Source organism: Mastigoproctus giganteus, chromosome 5, assembly GCF_048544385.1.
Source record: "Mastigoproctus giganteus isolate SK-2022 chromosome 5, ASM4854438v1, whole genome shotgun sequence".
NCBI lineage: Eukaryota > Metazoa > Arthropoda > Arachnida > Uropygi > Thelyphonidae > Mastigoproctus > Mastigoproctus giganteus.
In genome coordinates, this window is record NC_143579.1 from 7,888,432 (window position 1) to 7,911,767 (window position 23,336).

A 23,336-nucleotide genomic window follows, 5' to 3' on the forward strand; every position below is an offset into this window, starting at 1 on the left:
AATAATTACAGACCAGTTAGTTTAACTTCTGTTCCGGGTAAAATAATGGAGTCACTGGTTAAAGATGCATTGCAGGATCATCTAGACAAGACTGCAGCAATAATTCAGACACAGCATGGGTTTGTTAAGGGAAAGTCTTGTCTGACAAATTTGATTGGTTATTATGATGTGGTCACAAAGGAACTGGATGCAAAAAATAATTTTGATATCATATACTTGGATTTCAGGAAAGCTTTTGACACTGTTGCGCATGGAAGACTACTGTACAAATTGGAGCAGAATGGTATTAAGGGTAAGTTGCTACAATGGATAAAAGGATGGTTAAGTGGGAGAAGACAGAGGGTGGTAATCAATGGGTGCTGCTCTTCGTGGACTAATGTTATTAGTGGAGTCCCACAGGGTTCGGTGGTGGGTCCACTGTTGTTTTGTATATTTATCAATGATATTGATGAAGGTATATCAGGCTTAATGTCGAAGTTTGCAGATGACACGAAGGTTGGCAGGGTTGTTAATGACAGTAATGGCAGTGTGCTACTGCAACAGGATCTAGATAATTTGGGCAGATGGGCTAAGAAGTGGCAACTGAAGTTTAACCTTGACAAATGCAAAGTACTGCATATGGGTAGAAGTAACCCCAGAGAAACGTACCAACTGTGTGGTACTACACTTAAGGTGGTAGAAAATGAAAAAGACCTGGGAGTAATTGTGCAGTCAGATATGAAGTTTTCTGAGCAATGTAGACAGGCTGCTAGAGCAGGTCATGGGGTTTTGTCAATGATATATAGGAATTTTGCTAGCAGGGAAAAGGAGGTGATTGTCCCTCTGTATAAGGCAATGGTCAGGCCACGCCTTGAGTACTGCGTACAGGTCTGGAGGCCTCATTTTAGGAAGGATGTAGATTTGCTTGAGCGTGTACAGAGAAGAGCAACACGATTGGTGAGGGGAATGAAGGGATCCTCTTACCAAGAGAGGCTTAAGTTCTGCAAATTGCAGTGGCTGGAGACTAGGCACCTGCGCGGCGATCTGATTGAGGTCTATAAGGCCTTGAATGGGTTGAGCACGCTGAATTCTGATGGGATCCTCCCACTTGTTCAGAATACGAACCTACGGGGACATAAGTTCAAATTAAGAAAGGATAGATGTAGAATAGATGTGCGGAAATTTGCCTTTAGCCAGCGGGTGGTTAATTGCTGGAACAAACTTCCATCTGTCGTTGTGGAAGTTGATAGGTTAAATAAATTTAAGGAGGAACTGGACAGGCAATTGGAGGGTATGGTGTGATTTTTTTTTTTTTTTTTTTTTTTGGCTGATGCTGCATAAGCTCCTACACTTGCTTTCTTGCATCAAGTGCCACTACTACTACTACTACTATTTATCAATGATATCAATGAAGGTATATCATGCTTAATGTCTAAGTTTGCAGATGATGCAAAGGTTGGGAGGGTTGTTAATGATAGTAAAGACAGTATGCTACTGCAACAGGATCTGGAAAAGTTAGGCAGATTGGCTGAGAAATGGCAACTGAAGTTTAACATTGACAAATGCAAAGTACTGCATATGGGTAGCAGTAACCCAAGAGAAACGTACAAACTCTGTGGTACTACACTCAGGGAGGTGGAGAATGAAAAAGACCTGTGGCCTGACCATTGACCATAAGGCAATGGTCAGGCCACACCTTGAGTACTGTATACAGGTCTGGAGGTCTCATTTTAGGAAAGATGTTGAGTTGCTAGAATGAGTACAGAGAAGGGCAACAAGATTGAGAGGAACAAAAGGGTTCACTTATGAAGAAAGGCTTAAGTTCTGCAAGTTGCAGCATCTGGAGACTAGGCACCTGCAAGGTGATCTGATTGAGGTGTATAAAGCCTTGAATGGTTTGAGCAGGCTCAGTGTTGAGGGGATACTTCCGCTTGCTCAGACTAAGAACCTGAGGGGGGCATAGATTCAAATTGAGGAAAGGCAGTTGTAGAATAGATGTGCCGAAGTTTGCCTTTAGCCAATGGGTAGTTGATTGCTGGAATAGACTTCCATCTGTTGTTGCAGAAGTTGATAGCTTAAATAAATTTAAGGCTGAACTAGACAAACGTTTGAAGTGACCGGATGGGTGAAATGGGAAGGTTTTTTGTTTTTTTATTTATTTATTTATTTTTGTTTTTAGGCTGATGTTGTATAAACTTGCTTTCTTGCATCATATGCCTCAACTAATACTAAATACAGTAGAACATTGATTATCTATGAAACAAAGTGTAATTAGGCCTACAATTAAATTATTGTACGCAAAGTGTATTACTACTTTATTTTGAAATATGAAGGAAACCCTTGTATAACACTGTAGTTTGGTTCTTACAAATACTTGTGTAATGTGAAACTGTATTATACGGGAATAAGAACTAGTTCAAAATGGGGGGTTATGTTCCAAAAACTAACAAAAATTTACCATTTTTTTTAATAACTATCTGAAACTTAATTTTTATAGTAGTAATAACTAAATATTTTAACTTTATTTTTATAATAGTAGTAACTTAAATAGTAATACCTGAACAAATGTCTTACCTTACAAACTGTGATACTTATATGTCAGATGATGTATCTTCATTTAATTTTCTTCCTCTTCATTGCTGCTAAGTACGATCTCTTCTGCAGCATATAAATTTCATGTACCTTCTGCTGTCAAGTCAAAATCTGCATGCTTCGAAGTCACAATTTTTTATGGTCTCAAACGAGCACAAGTTCAGTAGCACAGAACCTAACCCAGGGATCTCCCAACAAAATACAGTGGATCCCCATTTAGATATAAAGCACAAATTTAACTTTATTACCTTACCAATTAACAAAGTTAAATGATACGTGAAAATCAGAAGAATATTTTCCAGTTAGCAAAATAAAAATAAATTTACGTTTACGTACTGTAATATGTACATACTAACTAATTGATATTTCTGTTCACTGACTTTTTTTTTTTTTTTTTTGTCGTAAAATTTAAAACAGTAAAAATGATAAGCAATTAATAACAAAAAACACGGCACTCACAAGTTGCAACAAACACGATATGCACAAGTGAGATACGGAGTAATGAGTTTCTGAAAAGTTACTTGTGTTTTTTATATGATTGAATATTTCATGGAAGAGGAAACACATTTCACCATAATAATGTGAAAACCCACAGAATTCCAGCTATCGGTACTATAGCAAATGCAAGAAGATCGAGTTTACTCCCGTTTTTATATAATTGATTACACTAACAGAAAAGACCAATAAACTGGAAACTGCAAATTGTTTTTATTGTTTTATGGTTGTGACCTCCAGAAATGTGCTTTAGAAAAATATCACAACTAGCAAGTCAACAGCAGCGATTCACAAAAAGGAATGCAAACGTTTAAAATTACATCTAACATAATAGCAAGGTTTTCCCAGCACAAAAGCTCAAAAATACTACGTTATGCAACATTGCCCGCAGTTCTCAAACAGTGTTAGAACGAAACCATGTTATATAAGTACCGTGTTGTGGGAGGATTGCTGCAATTCTCAAACCGTGTTAGAGCGAAACCGTGTTGTAGAAGTACTGTTGTTATACAGGAGTTGCCTGTATTATAAAAAATCATTGATTTATGAAATTTTTTGTAAATAATAACCAAAACGTTTTGAAGAAACAATATTATATTTATTTTGAACTTACTTAATTGTTTTATATGGTTTAACCTATAAATCATAGTTTTCTTAGATAAGCAGAAATAAACAAACACAAGTAATTGCACACAAATAAGAGTTATGAAATCAACAGAGATTATTTTTTTATTTTTTTTTTTGATTTAGCATGCTTTTTTTTCAACCAACTCTCCTAGTCCAATGCATTAACAATTATATGTAAAGGTGATATAAAATTTATAAAAAAATGTTAAACAACTTCCCCATTGTCAGAACAATAGTGATCCAAACTCCACAGTCTCAATATTGAGTGCTCAACCCAACTCCGGTCTACAACCACCATACCTCTGCCAGCAAGGAAAACAGAGGTATGGTGGTTGTAGACCTGAGTTGGGTTGAGCACTCAATATTGAGACTGTGGAGTTTGGATCACTATTGTTCTGACAGTGGGGAAGTTGTTTAACATTTTTTTTTTTTTTTTTTTTTTTATAAATGTTATGTCGCCTTTACATATAATTGTTAATGCGTTGGACTAGGAGAGTTGGTTAAAAAGAAGCATCCTAAATCAAAAATAAAGGTAATCCCTGTCGATTTCATAATATAGGAATTATTGAGCGCTTAACAGCTCTCTATTATCAAACAAATAAGAGTATAATGAATCTTGGGAAGGTTTATTTTTTAAAATATGTAATCTTGAATGTTATTGAACAATTAGACTTTACACCAGCCGGTATTCAAATAAACAAATTCCAATCCTGCAACTAAAACACTTTATTTACAATAAAATAAAATACGAGCGTATGAAATGAAATTAAATAAAATAAAATATATAGTAGTCTAAAACTGATGTGATTTAATTTACAATAAAATACGAAAATATAAAATATTGATGATAAAAGCAATAAAAACAATTAATAAAATACCGTAACAACTGTAGCTTTTGGGGATAGCGATCCCCTTTCTCAACAGCATATTTCTGCTGAGTGGCACATCCTTAAATAGCAGATCCACAGCACTCATCACATGGTTCCTCGGGAGTAAAGCCGGAATTTCCCATTTACGCACCGGAAATGGCTCGGGAGCGCGCTAGCTGAAACCGTTCATCTTGCCCAAGAACCACAGTTTCCAAGAGGGGATGTAAATGTGCACCCTTGTCTCTATTAATGGAATTGCTAGCTGCCCCAATACGTAAACTCTCAAGCCATTTACGGTCCCAGAACCCCTGTGCATGATCCGTGATGACAGCATCCTCCGGGGAGATTTGATGTTGCTTCTCCAAAAAATGTTTAATTAACAGCATAACACCTCCTCCCTTCCTATCCTGTCTATCCTTTCTGTACACATTGTACTCCCCAAATTCCAGTTCTGTATTCCTTATATCTGTGTGACACCACATCTCTGCTATCCCAACAATATCTGCCTTTGATGTCTTGACCAACACTTCAAATTCATCAAATTTATTTACTATACTTCTAGCATTGGTATACAGGCAAGTGTACATGTACCTATTCTTATTATTAGTTACCCTAACACATCCCATATACTCACCTGTTTCACGATGACTGCCATCAGTCCCTGAAACCCCCAACACCCCTCTCTCCACGGCGCTGCTTATTCTAATAGAAGTAGTGCAAGAATCACCTTAACCTCTGCCTGCAGCTACTTTTAACCTTTTAGTCTGTGAATACCCCAAGCTAGCAGTTTTCCGACCCACCTAACACTACCTCAATAGCATCAGCAAATATTCTTGCACCCTTTCTATTTAAGTGTATCCCATCCCTGTAGAAGCAGTCTCTCCTGTTAACAAGCACAAACCAGGCTGAAAAAAATTTTACCCCTCGAGCCTTGCACATTTCCTCCAGGGCTGAATTGATTGACAAGGCTATCATCATATACTCCCTGCTATCATGTCTGGGCAGTATTGCAGACACTTTCAAATTTAACCCGAATTCACGACTTTTTTGCAACATTGACCTGTACTTGTTAAGGAAATCTGTAGATCTCCTACTCTTAATGTTATTGGTGCCAACGTGTACAACAATATCACCCTTTGTGCCCTTAAAAGATGATATATGCTTTACAACGTCATCAACCACTGGCAGATATAACCTGGTCCTATTCCATCTATCCATTTTACACAATATATTCTCTGTCTCCCTGACAATAGAGTCACCGACGATAACTAACTCCTGTGGCACCAGTGCATTCTGCCTTGGAGGTTGCCACTGTGTTGCATGATGCCCAGGATTGAGCTTTGGCATTGAGTTGGGTAGCTGCGAGCTTGATGTGCCCCTGATATTAATTTCTTCGAGGGCATCTACCCTATACATCTACCCCATATTCATCTTTTAAGGGCACAAAAGGTGATATAGTTGTACACGTTGGCACTAATAATATTAAGAGTAGGAGACCGACAGAATTACTTAACAAGTACAGGTCACTGTTGAACAAAAGCCGAGAATTAGGGTTGAATTTGAAAGTGTCTGCAATTCTGCCCAGACACGATAGAAGGGAGTATATGATGAGAGTCTTGTCGATCAATTCGGCCCTGGAAAGATTGTGCAAGGTTCAAGGGGTAGAATTTTTTTCAGCCTGGACTGTACTTGTTAACAGGAGAGATTGCTTCTACAGGGATGGGATACACTTAAATAGAAAGGGTGCAAGAATATTTGCTGATGCTATCGAGGCAGTGTTAGGTGGGTCGGAAAACTGCTAGCTTGGGGGGAGACAAAGACCAATAGATTGACAGTAGCCACTGGCAGAGGTGAAAGAGATTCTTGCACTGCTTCTATTAGAATGAGCAGAAGCCTGGAAAACAAGATGCATGGTATTTCAGAGACTGCTGGGAGCCATTGCGGTACAAGTAAACACATGGGTTGTGTTAGGGTAGCTAAGAATAGAAACAGGTGCAGGTATACTTGCGTGTACACCAATGCTAGGAAGTTTAGTAAATAAATTTGGTGAATTTGAGGTATTGCTCAAAACATCAAAGGCAGATATTGTTGGGATATCAGAGACGTGGTGTCACACAGATATAAGGGATGCAGAACTGCAATTTGGGGAGTACAACGTCTACAGAAAGGATAGACAGGATAGGAAGGGGGAGGGGTTATGCTATTAGTTAAGAAACACATAAAAACCAAGGAAGTGAAGCCAGTCGACATCGCCGGACAGTGCAGTGTTGAGTCAGTTTGGTGTGTCATAAGCATTGGGAGATCAAAATTGAGAGTAGGAGTGTGCTATAGGCCTAATGACTCTGATGAGTATAATAAGGAACTGTACAGGGAAATAGAGTGGGCCAGTAAATCAGAGAGTCTTATAATGGGAGATTTTAATTTCCCAGATATTGACTGGAATTTGGGGGCTGGTTACTCACACACTAGCAGGGCTTTTGTGGATTTATTGGATGATTGTTTTCTAAATCAGCATGTTCGGGAGGCAACTAGAGGGAGTAATACTCTTGATTTGATTATCAGCAGTGATTCTTCATGCATTAAGAATCTGCAGATAAACGAACCACTAGGTGGCAGTGATCACAGTGTGCTGAAGTGGGATTTACTCAAAGAGGTAACTACCATTAGGGGTAAAGGGAAGGGTTACTGCTTCCGTAAAGGCGACTACGATGGACTGAGACAGTATTTAAATTCTATACAGTGGGACCAACTGATGATGTTACCAACAGCAAATTCAAAATGGGAAGCATTCAAAGAACTTACCTTGGAAGCTACTAGGCTTTACATACCAACTAAGAAATATTGTTCAAGGGTTAGGCCAAAATGGATGTCAGATGAACTAATGAGGCATATGGCAGAGAAGAAAAATGCATGGGATACTTACAAATTAACATGTGACACAGAAGCCTATGATAGATACAAGTTGATATGCAACCAAGTTACAAAGGAGGTTAGGCAGGCGAAGGCAGATTACGAGAAATCCTTGGCAAGGGATGCAAAGAAAAACAGCAAAGAGTTCTTTACTTATGTAAACTCTAGAAGGAAGGGGATGAATCAGATTGGTCCACTTGATATTGATGGGTCAACTGTTGATGATCCTGCTCAGGTAGCTAACAAACTAAATGAATATTTTGCATCGACATTCACACATGAGGAGTTATTCAGCAAGGGGAATGCCAGAGGTGTATTCAACTCTAGCAGTAAGCTACAGAATCTTGAAATAACTGGGAGTAAAGTGGAGGAGAAACTGTTGAAACTAAACACAAGAAAGGCACCCGGGGTGGATGGGATCTATCCAGTTATATTAAAGGAAGCAGCAAAGGAAGTAAGCAAACCCTTAGCCAAAATTATGAGAGCTTCCTTGGACTCAGGGGAGGTACCCATAGACTGGAAATGTGCAAATGTGACCCCAATTCACAAAGGAGGATCAAAGGCTGACACAAGTAATTATAGACCTGTGAGCTTAACTTCTGTTCCAGGAAAATTAATGGAGGCACTGGTTAAAGAAGCACTGCAGGATCATTTAGACAAGACTTCAGTTATAGCTCAGACACAGCATGGTTTTGTTAAGGGGAAGTCTTGCCTGACCAACTTGATTGGATACTATAATGCAGTCACAAAAGAACTGGATGCAGGGAATAACTTTGATATTATATACTTGGATCTTAGAAAGGCTTTTGATACTGTTGCTAATGGAAGACTGCTACACAAATTGGAGCAGTGTGACATTGGAGGCAAATTGCTGCTATGGATAAAGGGGTGGTTGAGGGGGAGAAGACAGAGAGTGGTAATCAATGGACACTGCTCATCGTGGACTAATGTTATTAGTGGAGTCCCTCAGGGCTCAGTGTTGGGTCCATTATTGTTTTCTGTATTTATAAATGATATTGATGATGGTATATCAAGCTTAATGTCCAAGTTTGCAGATGATGCAAAGGTTGGCAGGGTTGTCAAGGACACTACTGACACTATGCTGCTGCAACAGGATCTGGAAAGGTTGAGCAGATGGGCTGAGAGGTGGCAAATGAAGTTTAACATTGACAAATGTAAAATACTACACATGGGGAAACAGCAACCCCAGAGCAACGTATCAACTCTGTGGTACTACACTGACAGTGGTAGAGAATGAAAGGGACTTGGGGGTGGTTGTTGCAGGCAGATATGAAGTTCTCTGAGCAGTGCAGACGGACTGCAAGAGTAGCTCATGGAGTATTGTCAATGATATACAGGAATTTTTCCAGCAGGGATAAGGAGATGATTATTCCATTGTATAAGGCAATGGTCAGGCCACACCTAGAGTACTGTATACAGGTCTGGAGGCCTCATTTCAAGAAGGATGTAGAGCTGCTGGAATGAGTACAGAGAAGGGCAACAAGATTAGTGAATGGAACAAAGGGGTGCTCTTACGAAGAAAGGCTTAAGTTTTGCAAATTACAATGTCTGGAGACTAGGCACCAGCAAGGTGATCTGATAGAGGTGTATAAAGCCTTGAATGGTTTAAGCATGCTCAATGCTGATGGGATTCTTCCTCTAGCTCAGAAAAATCACCTGAGAGGGCATAAATTCAAATTGAGGAAAGACAGATGTAGGATAGACGTGCGGAAATTTGCCTTTAGCCAGTGGGTGGTTGGTTGGTGGAACAGACTTTCATCCCTTGTGGTGGAGGTTGATAGTCTAAATAAGTTTAAGGCTCAGCTGGACAGGTATTTTGAACGAATAGAGGGGTGAAGTGGAAGTAGGTTTTTTTTTATTTTTTTATTTTTTGGCTGATGCTGCATAAGCTTGCTTTCTTGCATCAAATGCCTCTACTAATGCTAATGCTAATAAATACTGGAAACAGTAAGTTGCCCAGTACTGAAACATGAGGGAATCTACTAATAACATTAGTCCAAGAGCAGAGCCCATTTACGTTTAAATAGGAGATATTTATATACATTTAAATAGAAAATAGAAAAAGTATAAAAATTTTTAAATTTATAAAAAGTTCCTTAGACCAAAAAAAAAAATCAAGAATGTGAAAATCAAAAATGAAAACCATGCTGCTCTTTTTTTTTTTTTTTAATATTAAAGAAATAATATGACTAAACACGTCCCACAAAATAAGACTTAATCAAACATATTACATCGAAGTTCTGACAAGCTATGTGAAAAAATTTGAAGGAAAAGACCTGAATTGTGGAGGGATGGTTGGATGCTCCATCAAGATAATATTAGCACACAATGCTCTCTCTCTCTCTCTCTCTCTCTCTCTCTCTCTCTCTCTCTCTCTCTCTCTCTCTCTCTCTCTCTCTCTCTCTCTCTCTCTCTCTCTCTCTGTTTGCCAAAAAAAAACAAATCCCTGTGTGTGAACATGCATCTTACTACCAGACCTCACTTCTTGTGACTTTTTTCTCTTCCCTAAACTAAAAAGTGTGCTTAAGGGTACCCATTTTGAGTCCTGATTTCAGAAAAAATGACCAAAGTGTTAAAAGGGCTTACAGATGATGACTTGAAGAAATGTATCTGTGCTTTGAAGAAACACATGGAACAATGAGTGCAAGTCCAAGGCAGTTTTGAAGAGGATAACTTATAAAGTATGAAATATTTTATTATATTTAATTCATAGCTACACCACACACACACACACAAATTACATAATGTTAAAAAAAAGTAAAAAGAGAAATGACCTTAGAAAGTGTCAACTCTCAATTTGGACAGGATATTGACAGTACTGTCCTAAAACCATTTATAATTTCTGTGAGGCCATATAGCTAATGCTATATATAGCATTAGTTATATGGCCTCATAGAAATTATAAGTGGTTTTAGGACAGTATTGTTATAATTTCAAAGCTCTGCCTTCATATACCACATGGGAACTCACATGAACAACTTCTTTACAACTTTGTGGGTGTGTGGCCACCTACTATCTGAGGGAGCAGTAATTTCTGAACCAGTCTATCACAGCTGTGTCTCATCTTTTAAACAAATAGCCAGTTAACCTATCAGTGAAGCCATCTTTTTGAAAGTAGTGCAATAAGAGCAACTCCACTGTAAAGGCAAAATTTGTTCTGCTGTGACTATTAAGACTAATTAACTATCTAAGCAGTTTAAGTTCCGACTGCAGAAATGTATGAAAGGACAGGATAGTCCTGAAAAACTTGTTACCAGTATCTCTAAGGTTATATAGCATTAGTATTATTATAATATTAAAACTTGGAAATATTTTTCTTGTGGTGTAAGAGTGTTTTTCTTTACTTTTAACAAATTTTGTATTTGACAGCACTAGTTATCACCTGTTTTGTAATGATTTTTTAATATATTTTACTTTTCACTCTGTTAATTATTTATCTGTTGAAATCTGTATGAAATAATTTCAGAGACTAAGAAAGAAGAATCTAATGCAACTGGAGACAAGAAAAAAAATTTTCGAGGTTCTAAGGGTCATAAACAAAAAGTAAGTGTGTCAGCATGTTACAATATGCATATTGTAATTCTAAGTTAGAAATGCTATGAATGTAGAATAAAAAAAAAAAGTTAAAATTTTACCTTTCTTGCTTTACTGATTAAACAGATTGTAATTAGAAACATCTTCAGCTCCCTGGACCTTTATGGTTCTTAGCCACATGAGTACCTTCCTCCATACATCTCTGTCCGGTGTTTTTTTTTTTTTTTTTTTCTATCCAGTCTGTCTTCACTCATTGAATTTCACTGATTCTCTGCCTCTGTATTGTGCCATTCTCTGTGTCCCAGCCATCTGAGTCTCTAATTTCTTTGAGTGAAGATTTATATTTTCCTGCTACTTTGGTCTCTGAATGACCTGAATGTTTTTATACAGATCTTATTTTCCAACCATTTATTTGTAGCTCTCTACAAAAATTAACATTTATGTACAGAGCTACATAAATGTTAATTTTTAAGAAAGCATATATAAATGTCTAGTTCTGATTAATATCATTTTAGAAGCAAGTAGGTTCTACAGAGCAAAATATGGCCTATTTACTATTTGCATTCTAGCTTATTTCAGCTTTAATAAAATTTTGTTTGTAATTATTCTACCTAGATATTTGATACTGAGAACCTGTTTTAAGGTCCATTCATCAGTGGCAAAGCTTGGGGAATTGTCTTGATCTCTATCCTTGATACTTTTAAATATTATTTTATTCTGTTGATTTGTGAACTTGTTTTCTTTATTGAATTCTGTAGGTGTCTAAATGTTTTTATGTTGTATTCATCCTTCCTCCATAATGTTAATATCATCAGTATATCCTAGAACTATATTTTGTTCATACTCTTTATTAGCTTCTGTAATCTTTTTCCACGGCATAATGGGAAGTGCACTTCTTGTTTTAAACCTGTTGTAACATTAATTATTAAAGTTATAACAGGTTTGAAACAAAAAGTTGTTACATTTATAGTGGTGCCTGATTATTTTTTATTTTTGAAAAGTTCTTTATTTTAAATTCTGTTTGTTATGTATCAACAGAATACAATACTTATTAAATGTAATTATTTATTTAATTTTTTTAAATTAAAACTTTAAATGTAAATATGTCTTTTACATCTATATACAACAAAACAAAATTTTTATTACTTCTGCTGAAAATTAAAAAACAAGCATTAAAAACATAAAATATAAATGAAACTGTTATTCTCTTCCATTTTCAAGTTTATGAACATTTGTTTGGTAATTTATATAAGCATATTAAAATTCAAACTTGTTTTGCAAAAATTTTAATGGACATGCACATATTACTATCTTTTGCCAAATAAATATATAGAAAAATAATAATAATAATAATTGAGAGAAAACAACTGTTTTATATAAATCAATTTTATATATAATCGAAAAGATCTAATTTTTGTAGCAGTAGTGGCAACCACCATTCAAAGAAACATTTGTTTATATTAAACTAAACCAAAAATAGGTGGAACTTCATCTGACTTCTAAAGCTACTTGAGGAGGATGATGTGTATAGTCTGGAAGGTAGAGAGAGAGGAACAATCATTAATCTTGAACCTGGCGATTAACATGCAGTAACTATTTTGGTAGGGTCCATCAAACCAGGTGAAACAACTGCAAGTTTAAATAGTTCCTTTTTTTTGTTGTTACCATGTTCTTCTGTTTGTGCATTTCTGCTTTTGTTTGTATATCTGTATGAAATTTATTAATTTCCTTGGGATTCTGAATTCCTTTAGCATAATATTTAATGTAACATTCTAGGTTTAATATTTCTGTGCACCAATGTGTATGGAAACAGAAATTTGTTATCTATAAGGTTGAGAGAGATTTAACATTCTAATAATATTAAGGAGCAGATGATAATTTAAAAGGAAGGTTAGGTAATGCTTTGAAGGCCACTTTGCCTGCTAAAAATGGAAAGGGAAAAAAAAAATGTGCTAAGCAGATAGAAACTTAGGGCTAGTCTGAAAACTAGGCTAAATATATGATCTATGCAAAGCCTACATGGCTTTCAGACTAGGCCCTTTTCTTCCTAATCAGAGCTTGTCCATGATATTGTAGAGCACCGCATCCTTGGCTAATAGGCGCCTCCATAGCCAGGTGGTCAGGAGCGGCAGTGCGAAGCACACGCTTCTTGATTAAACAGGGGTTCGAGCCCGTGACCACCAAATACGGAGGATGTGGAAAGGTCAGAGAATGACCACTGCATATACCCGGAGCAATATGGCCTTAGTTGCTAATGCTCCTAAAAAGCCAAATAACAACAACCTTGGCTAATATCCTGGAGAGGGCAGGGTCTGTTTGCTGTGGGTGTATCTGGGAACTGTATCTCTGATCTGGGAACCCCTTCCTACTGGGTGGTGATGATAGTAACTGCTCCTGGATGGGGATGTTCCCCCTATTCTGGGAGCCTTTGGACAAGTTCTTGGTGTTTCTAACTGATGGGTTGGTGACAGTATCCCCATCCCACGTAGGATGGGGATACTGTATCTGCCTTTATTTTTGTTGAAGGTCACAAAAGGCTGCTTGTATGCACCAGGAATCCATGAACTTCCTGCATTTTTTTTGTTATGGAAGATCGCTATAATTCAGTAACCCTAACCAGTGTGTCCCCAGCACATTAGTATGTTGTAACCCTTTTCAAGTGTGCCACAAGATTAGGAAAATCTCCATTGAGTTCAGTGGCAGACATTGTCTAAGTGTGTCATGAATATGTGTCTTTTAACCTCAAGTGATAAAAGATTGAGAACCACTGCTATAATGTATGGGTGCATGTTCGGCTGCATGTTCCAACATGCAATTGTATACAATGATTCTGGTTACTAGATTGCTGAGCCTAAGAGCTGTGGAGTGTTCATGCAATGCATGTATGAGTTTCAACCAGCCAGCAGTACCACCCAGTATAGACCTTGCCACATTTGGCAGTCTGCAGTCCACCTAGGAAACAGTCCGACAATTGTAGGGAAGGATCTACATAAAGTACCTAGCATTCTTGTTTCCAGTGAATGCTTTGATGTCATTGTTTCAGATTGTCTTGCCAAGTTTTTTGTCTATTCCTGGTGGTATAGACAAGAAAATTAGTTAAGTATTTAAGTATTTTCCATATAGTTCAAGAAAACCAGACTTTTGCTGCATGCACTGGCTAAAAAAAAAAAAAAGTAGATAAGAAAATAAAAATTATGTGCTTCTTACCTCACATAGGTATCTATCCATTTGACCTTTGAATTTCTTTAAACTGTCAGCATCAACTACCTGTGGCAGCAACTTGTTAAGTAATCAACATCAGACCAAACTATGAATAGCAAGTGCTTAAAAAACGGTACTCACCTTTGAATAAATCTGCAATAATTTTTTTGAAAAGAATGGTAATTAAATCATTTAAGTGAGAAGGTAGAGAGAAGGAAATTAAAGGGGGTGTTAAGGGTGATTTAACGGATTTTAAAATGGGCCCAAGGAAGTAGAAGTGCACATCTCCAATCCTAGGTTGTCATTAGAAAAGGAAGAAATCATTGAGAGTAAATTAAAATGGATAATATAGTATGATGGAGTCAATAGTCGTTACGAAGGACTTTCGTTGATTATAACGTCTTCAGTTGGAAAATTAAGCAGGAAGTGAATGCGTGCTGCATTTTAAAGGTTGCCCGTGCTTCCCATGATGCTCTTTTGGATATGTGGGAACGTTAACTGTGAGAGGTTCCAAGCCGGGGAAAGGTTGAAGGGAAGTTTCATGTTTATGATAATGGTGCCGTAACCATTCGGTAATAAGTGCTTCATAGTGAAGAATTTTGTGACTGGATTTGAGTTTAATAATGGTGATAGTGGAATCGACTAGGGGGGGGTGTGGTTGTAGGTATGAGCTTGTATTGTAAGTTCTGTGCTGGATTAGCCTGTTCTAAAACTGTTTTGGTGATAGTATGCGCAGGTGTTAGAGGTTTTAGTAGAGCCGAATTTTTTTAGTGGTGCTGCCGATGTAGCAGGCATTGCAGTTGGGCTGGCATTTAATAAGATATATAATATTGTTGAGGTCACTAGTGGGGTATTTATGTGTATCTTTATAGGAATTAAAAAAGGATCCTAGTTTATTGTATGCGGAAAAGGTGAGCGAAATGTCTGTACCTTTAAATATGCAGTGGAATTGTCCTGCAAGTTCGTTATGGTAGGGGAGAATTATGCGTGTGTTTGCTTTTTTATTATTATTATGTTTAGATGGGTTATTAATTCTATTTTTAACAGTGGAGATTGTATGAGAGATGAGTTGGGGAGGGTAGTTTCTAGATATGAATTTCTCCGTGAGATATTCAAGTTTGTTTTGTAAATCATTTGGTGAGGAGCTGAATTTGAAAGCATTATGGATTTGGTTGTATAAGAGCTTTTTTTTGTATTAAGGGGATGGTGCGAAGCAAAATGAAGGTATTTTCCGGTATGTGTATTTTTGTACTTAATTTTGTATCTATTTTGAAGATAGTAAGATTAAGAAAATTGATCTGGTTGTTCATTCCGATTTCAAGGGTAAGTTTGAGCCTGTCATGTATAGAATTGAACTTTAAAAAGAGACTATCTATGGAAGATCTATTACCTATTATGAGGATGTCATCAGCGTAACGTGTATATAATTTTATTTCTGAAGGAAAGGGTTGCAAAATTTGATTTTCTATGGTGGCAAGGTAAATTTTGGATAAGGGGGCGGAAATGCCTAAGCCCATTGGTAAACCAAATATTTGTTGAAAGTTCTTATTGTTAAATCTAAAATACCTGGCATCTAATAAAAGCAAAGTAAGTTCGAGAACACTATTGATGGAAAGAGTGGTTCGTTTTGTTAAAGTATTATCTGCTGTTGAGAATTCACATAATGCTTGCAAGGTGAATGGGATATGTACATTGGTGTATAGAGACAACATCAAAGGACGCTAGAATGTCTCCGTCAGAAACTATGGTATTGCTGATTTTTTGAAAAGCTTGATTAGTGTTGGTGATTTTGAATGTTGAAAATCTGGTAAGTGGGGGATATGATTTTTACTAGATAAGTCGATATGTTAGCGAAAGCTGATTTATTGAAGGAAACAATAGGTCTTAATGGGTGATTGGGTTTATGTAACTTAACAATACCAAAGATATGAGGAAGGACGTTATTACGGATTCCTATTTGCTGTAAAATATATAGATTGTAAAATATATAGATTGTAAAATATATTGGGGGCTTAGAGGGGAACAGGTATCCTGTGTGTTATCAGACACTCAGCCTAAAACACTGATGGATCCAATATCTCTCTATTACAGAAGATTTAGGAGAAGTCCGGTTGGCCTGCCTCCCTAAAGTCCACTCATGCACACCTTCTCGATGGTAAGCCCTGTTACGTCACTTAGGTGACAACGAACGTGTAGAGTGGTTCTCTTCAAGACGCCTGGTCAGCGTGAAGAGGAAAAGACCAAACCCTCCAGCAATGAGAGCACAACAATACAAATGGCCCTCAGTCCCCAGCAGCTTTCACTCTCCCTCTTACGGCAGCGAGAGGATCGGAGTGGAAGCAGAGGGTGCTAAGAATCTCTGGGTACGACCAGGCTGCCATGCACGGAAATTGAACTTGGCCTGTTATAACGTACGATCACTCATCGGTGAAGACAGGATATTAGAGCTGGAAAAGGAATTAGAAAATGTGAATTGGAATATCATCGGTTTGGCTGAAACAAGAAGAAGAAATGAATCACTTATAAGTTTATCAAGTGGAAATCTGCTGTACACCAATGGAAACAGTGAAAGGAGTGAAGGTGGAGTTGGGTTTCTGGTCCATAAAGATTTTAAAAACAACATTTTGGAATTCAAAAGTACATCACCAAGGGTGTCAAGACTAATACTCAAGATTTCTAAGAGGTACAAGCTAAAGATTATAATGATTTATGCACCAACATCGAGCCATGATGATGAAGAGGTTGAAGAAATGTACACTGAAATTGAGAGTCTTCTAGATGAGCAGAAAACCCACTACACTATTATTATGGGGGACTTCAATGCTAAGGTTGGAAAAAGGCAAAACAGCGCAGAAAGAGGAACTATAGGAAATTTTGGAATTGGTGAAAGAAATAAAAGAGGTGAAAGACTTGTGGAATTTGCAGAATCTCAAGGAATGTCAGTAATGAACACTTTTTTCAAGAAAAGGGTGAACAGAAAGTGGACATGGAAGAGTCCAAATGGATTAACAACTAATGAAATCGACTTCATCCTCACTAACAGAAGATATATTGTGAATGATGTTACTGTCCTGAATAAGGTAAATGTTGGAAGTGATCACAGAATGGTAAGATGTACACTTGATATAGATGTAGGAAAGGAAAGGAAAAAACTGACTCGAGTAAATAATACAAAGGTCTTTGAAATAACAGAGGAGGAGAAAAAGCAGTATGTACTGGAACTGAAGAACAAGTTTGAGCTTCTGCAGACTGCTCAGGACCAAGATATCGACGAGGAATATTACAACTTTCTGAAAGTGATAAAGCCCAAGAAACCTATAGGGAAACAGAAATCTAAAGAAGAAAAAATTAGTCAAGAAACACTTGTCATGATGAACCAAAGACGACAAATGAAGAGCAAGAAAAACACTGACAGGGAGAAAATTGAGTATACTGAGTTATGCAAAGCCATTAGAAAGAGACTCAGAGAGGACATAAGAAGATTTAACACAAGAAAAGTAGAACAAGCATTAAGGGAAAACAAAGGATTTAAATCATCAGCCATGAGCAGTAATACAGAAAGACAAATGATACTGAAACTGAAGAATAGCGAAGGTGTACTTATAAACAGCAGAGAAGGCATAATTCAAATAGCAGAAGACTACTATAGAGAATTATACAAGGAGCGAGGGAATGATACCAGCAGTGGGGAAGATGGATTGCAAAGTAGCAACACATACGACATACCCGATATTCTTCCTGATGAGGTAGAACATGCATTGAAGAAAATGAAGAATTGGAAAGCCCCGGGGGAAGATGAAGTTACTGTAGAGTTGTTAAAATTGGGAGGAAGAGACATAACACAAAAACTGGCAAAGCTCTTCACAAAGTGCATTAGAAAAGGTGTGATGCCTAAGCAGTGGAATAATGCAATCATAGTTTTGCTGCATAAGAAAGGAGATAAATCAGAAATTGGAAATTATAGACCAATTAGCTTGTTATCCCATATCTACAAGTTGTTCACAAGGGTCATTACTAACAGATTAGAAAGAATACTTGATGAGAATCAACCGAAAGAGCAAGCTGGCTTTAGGACAGGATTCTCAACTATGGATCACCTTCACGTAATATCACAGCTAATGGAGAAAGCAAGTGAATATAAAACACCATTATGCCTGGCATTTGTGGATTATGAAAAGGCATTTGACTCCATACAGCATAAGGCAATGTTTCGGGCACTGGAAAGACAAGGCATAGATACTCCATATATTATGATTTTGAAGAAAATATATGAGAGTGCTACATCCTTTATTAGACTAGACAAAGACAGTAGGAAATTTAAAATTGAGAAAGGAGTTCGACAAGGAGACACATCTCCAAAGCTGTTTACTGCTGCCCTTGAGGAAGCTTTCAGAAGATTAGACTGGTGGCAGAAAGGAGTCAATGTGAATGGAGAGTACCTAAACCATTTACAATTTGCAGATGACATTGTGGTCATAAGCCACGATCCCAAAGAATTAGAGGAAAATCTTAATCAGTTATGCACAGTTAGTAAGGATTTTGGACTAAAGATGAATATGGCTAAAACAAAAGTAATGATGAACAAGTATGCCACGGAAAGGGAAATAATGATTGAAGGAGCAGTAATTGAAAAGGTGGAGTCATATACTTATCTGGGACAAGTTATTAGCTGTAATAATGATAAATGGCTGGAAGTCAAGAGAAGAATAAATTTTGGATGGATAGCATTCAGGAAATATAGTCACATACTGAAGAGCAATATCCCAGTTTGTCTGAAACGTAAAATAATGAACCAATGTATACTCCCCACCATGACTTATGGAAGTGAAACTTGGGCACTCACCAAAAGAATGGAAGAGAAGCTAAGAACTACACAGCGAAGAATGGAACGAATTATATTGGGAATCAGACTGTTAGATAAGAAGAGAAACACATGGATTAGGCAGCAAACTCAAGTAAAGGACATTCTTATCAAAACTAAAGAACTAAAATGGTCTTGGGCAGGACACATAGCTCGAAGACATGATGACAGATGGACTAAGAAAATAACAGAATGGTACCCACGAGGAGCTAGAAGAAAACCTGGAAGACAAAGGCGGAGATGGATAGATGAAATTCATGAGTTTTTGAGTAGTAAATGGATGGCCAGTGCTCAAAACAGAAGGAACTGGAAAGTTGCTGGAGAGGCCTTCATCCTGCAGTGGATTGAAAATGGCTGATGATGATGATGATATAGATTGATTTCTTTATTCTGCCTGAGTTTTCTTAAAATTATGTCGAGTTTATTTTTAAGTTTTGTGGTGTTATGGTTGTTAACAATTTTATGTGCGTCTTGATCAGCTAAGATTAAGTCCATTTTTTTCAGTATAGGTGTCTTTGTCTAAAATGACAATCGTATCCCCTTTGGCTGCTTTTTGTATGATTATGTTAGAGGTTTTGCTAAGTTTATGTATATCTGATAGTTGTTTTTTTATATTAGAATTAGGTGTGAGTTTGGAATTTAATATACTATTTGTTTGATGGATAAGTCGCCATTTATCAGGATATTGTTCTAGTTTGGATTGAAGTTCCACTATGCAGTCTTTTACTGGATAATGTTGGTTCTTTATGGCAAAATTAAAACAATATTCTAGGCCAGAGAGCTCAGAGGGGGTGAGAGATTTAGAGGAAAGGTTGACAGTAGAAATTTTTGAAGGAGTTCTTGAAGTAAGAGAGTGCCATTTTTTAATGTATCTTAGTTCTATGTTATGGGAGGTAGTGTGGATGCGTATGTTATTGAAGTTAATAAAGTCTGTCCAAGCGTGAGGAGACATATCTCTTTTTAAATGGAATCTTAATTGGTGCATGCTATTTAACAAGTTATATTTCTTAATGAATCTATTTCTAAGCTCTTCTCATATAATCGCTAAGGACGTATGGTGTATAATATGCGGATATTTTGTACAGTTACTCTTAGAAAAAATGTGGGCAAATTTAGGAATGATGTTGTGGAGTAGGCATTTTTGTAGAAAGGCAATGTGTAGTTTGTTAGAGAAATATTTAATGAGTATTTGTGAGAGTTGTGATTTCATATCAGACATGTCCAACAGCATCGGGGATGAGACTAGAATTAGAGAGTTGGGAGAACCGGTGCAGACAAGGTGTTGCTATAACATTAAAAATTATCTTGTAAGATGACAAATTACTAAAAATTATTACTAAAAATTCTAAAATTACTAAAAATACTAAAAATTCATATCTAGAAACTTCCCTCCCCAATTCATCTCTCATACAATCTCCACCATTAAAAATAAAATTAATAACCCATCTAAACATAATAATAATAAAAAAGCAAACACATGCATAATTCTCCCCTACCATAACGAACTTGCAGGACAATTCCACTGCATATTTAAAGGTACAGACATTTTGCTCACCTTTTCGCGTACAATAAACTAGGATCCATTTTTAATTCCTATAAAGATACACATAAATACCCCACTAGTGACCTCAACAATATTATATACCTTATTAAATGCCAGCCCAACTGTGACATCTGCTACATCGGCAGCACCACTACAAAATTCGGCTCTCTAACACCCACGCATACTACCACCAAAACAGTTTTAGAACAGGCCAATCCAGCACAGAACTTACAATGCAAACTCATACCTACAACCCCCCCTAGTCGATTCCGCTATCACCATTATTAAACTCACATCCAGTCACAAAATTCTTCACTATGAAGCATTTATTATCGAATGGTTCCGACACCATTCTAACCTCAATATCATAAACATGAAACTTCCCTTCAACCTTTCCCTGGCTTGGAACCTCTCGCGGTTAATGTTCCCACATGTCCAAAAGAGCATCATGGGAAGCACGGACAACCTTTAAAATGCAGCACGCGTTCACTTCCCGCTTAATTTGCCAACTGAAGACGTTATAATCAACGAAAGTGCTTCGTAACGACTATTGGCTCCATCATACTATATTATCCTTTTTAAAAATTTAAATTTTTAAATTTCATTTTAATTTACTCTTAATGATTTCTTCCTTTTCTAATGACAACCTAGGATTGGAGATGTGCACTTTTACTTCCTTGGGCCCATTTTAAAATCTGTTAAATCACCCTTAACACCCCCTTTAATTTCCTTCTCTCTACCTTCTCACCTAAATGATTTAATTAGCATTCTTTTCAAAAAAATTATTGCAGATTTATTGCAGATAAAGGTACCGTTTTTTAAGCACTTGCTATTCATATTTTAGTCTGATTATTCACAGTATTATAAGATTTCCATAATTTTTAGTAATTTGTAATCAACATCTTGCTGGCTAAAAGATAACATAACTTCCTACAATCTCTTTGTAGTTTGAATTAGTAATAGTAATCGTGGCATGTAATGCAAGAAAGAAAGTATGAGCTTATGTAGCATCAGCCAAAAAAAAAAAAAAAAAATCATACAACCATTCCCTCTAAATGTTTGTCCAGTTCCTCCTTAAATTTATTTAACCTATCAACTTCCACAATGACAAATGGAAGTTTGTTCCAGCAATTAACCACCCGATGGCTAAAGGCAAATTTCCCCACGTCTATTCTACAGCTGTCTTTCCTCAATTTGAATTTATGCCCCCTTAGGTTCGTAATCTGAACAAGTGGAAGAATTCCATCAGAATTCAGCGTGCTCAACCCATTCAAGGTCTTATACCTCAATTAGATCACCTCACAGGTGCCTAGTCTCCAGCCACTGCAATTTGCAGAACTTAAGCCTCTCTTGGTAAGAGGATCCCTTCATTCCCCTCACCAATCTTGTTGCCTTTCTCTGTACATGCTCAAGCAAATATACATCCTTGTTAAAATGAGGCCTGCAGACCTGTACGCAGTACTCAAGGCATGGCCTGACCATTGCTTTATACAGAGGGACAATCACCTCCTTTTCCCTGCTAGCAGAATTTATGGCTTTAGTTCTGAAATTTTTTATAACAGTTAAGATTCTGATTTCATTCATTTTGCTAACTCCTCTCAGAGCCTTATAAACCTCAATCAGGTTCTTTCTAAGGTGCCTGGTTGCAAAGCTCTGCAGCCCACATAATTGTATGGCCGCCCTTTTGTCGATCTTGTCATGCAAGTTGCCTGTGTTTGGACCCCTTCAAGAAGCTCAGTGTCTTTTTTTCAGATGAGGTCTCCATACTTGGACATAGTATCCTAAATGAGGTCTTATGATTACCTCCCGGCAACCCAAAGGTCGCGGGTTCGATTCCCGCCTCGGGCTTGGATCAAAGTACTGCAAAAACCTTGGGAGGTGCAATATGGCCACAGAAGCCGATGCGCCAACAACTACCAAATCAAATCAAATCAATCATATGATTACCTTATACAATGGGATTATGACCTATCTACCTTGACAGGATATTGTTTAGTAAATTATCAATAGAACACCATGGGCTCTCCTGGCTGTCCGTTACACTGCTCAGGGAACTTCATATCTGCCCATATCATAACTCCTAGATCCTTTTCTTCCTCTACTGATTTTAATTCAGCCCCACCAAATGTATGTTATTTTGGGATTGCTGTTCCCCACATGTTAAGACCTTGCATTTTGCTATGTTAAAATATACTGCCACTTTTCTGACAATTCATGAAGCCTGTTCAAGTTATTCTGAAGAAGCTCTGCTTGGCACTGATCATTAATGATTCTCCAAATCTTTATATTATCTACAAATTTTGGCATTACATCCTCTATCCTTTTGTTAACATTGTTTATGAAAATCAGGAACAGTGGTCCAAGAACCAATCATTGGGGGACCCTCACTTCTGACATTACACAAATTCAAAGAATATCCATTAATCAAGACCCTCTGCTTCTACCCTGCAGCCACCCCATGATCCATCTTTTCAGTAATCTTATGTTCCAGCTTATACAGTAACCTCTCACAAGGGACAGAATCAAATGCTTTGCTAAAATCCTAATAAACTATGTTAAAATTGTTCTCTGCATCCAACTCATGAGTAGCTATGTCAAAATAGCTCACCTGGCTAGTTAAACATTATTTTCCCTTAACAAAATCCTACGTATCTTTCAGACTGCTATTTCTGTCAAAATGTTGATCGTGCTCTTAATCATTGCCTCC

General features: G+C 37.2%; 1 protein-coding gene across 2 annotated transcripts in view; it reads left to right on the top strand.

Moving 5' to 3' along the window:
- LOC150085151 (uncharacterized) overlaps positions 1-23,336 on the top strand; it is a 274,128-nt gene that overhangs the window by 108,550 nt on the left and 142,242 nt on the right. For both annotated transcript variants that reach the window (XM_090373050.1, XM_090373051.1), the window contains exon 5: positions 10,957-11,033. In XM_090373050.1, coding sequence (XP_090229176.1) covers positions 10,957-11,033 — 77 coding nt within the window. The remainder of the gene's footprint in view (positions 1-10,956; positions 11,034-23,336) is intronic.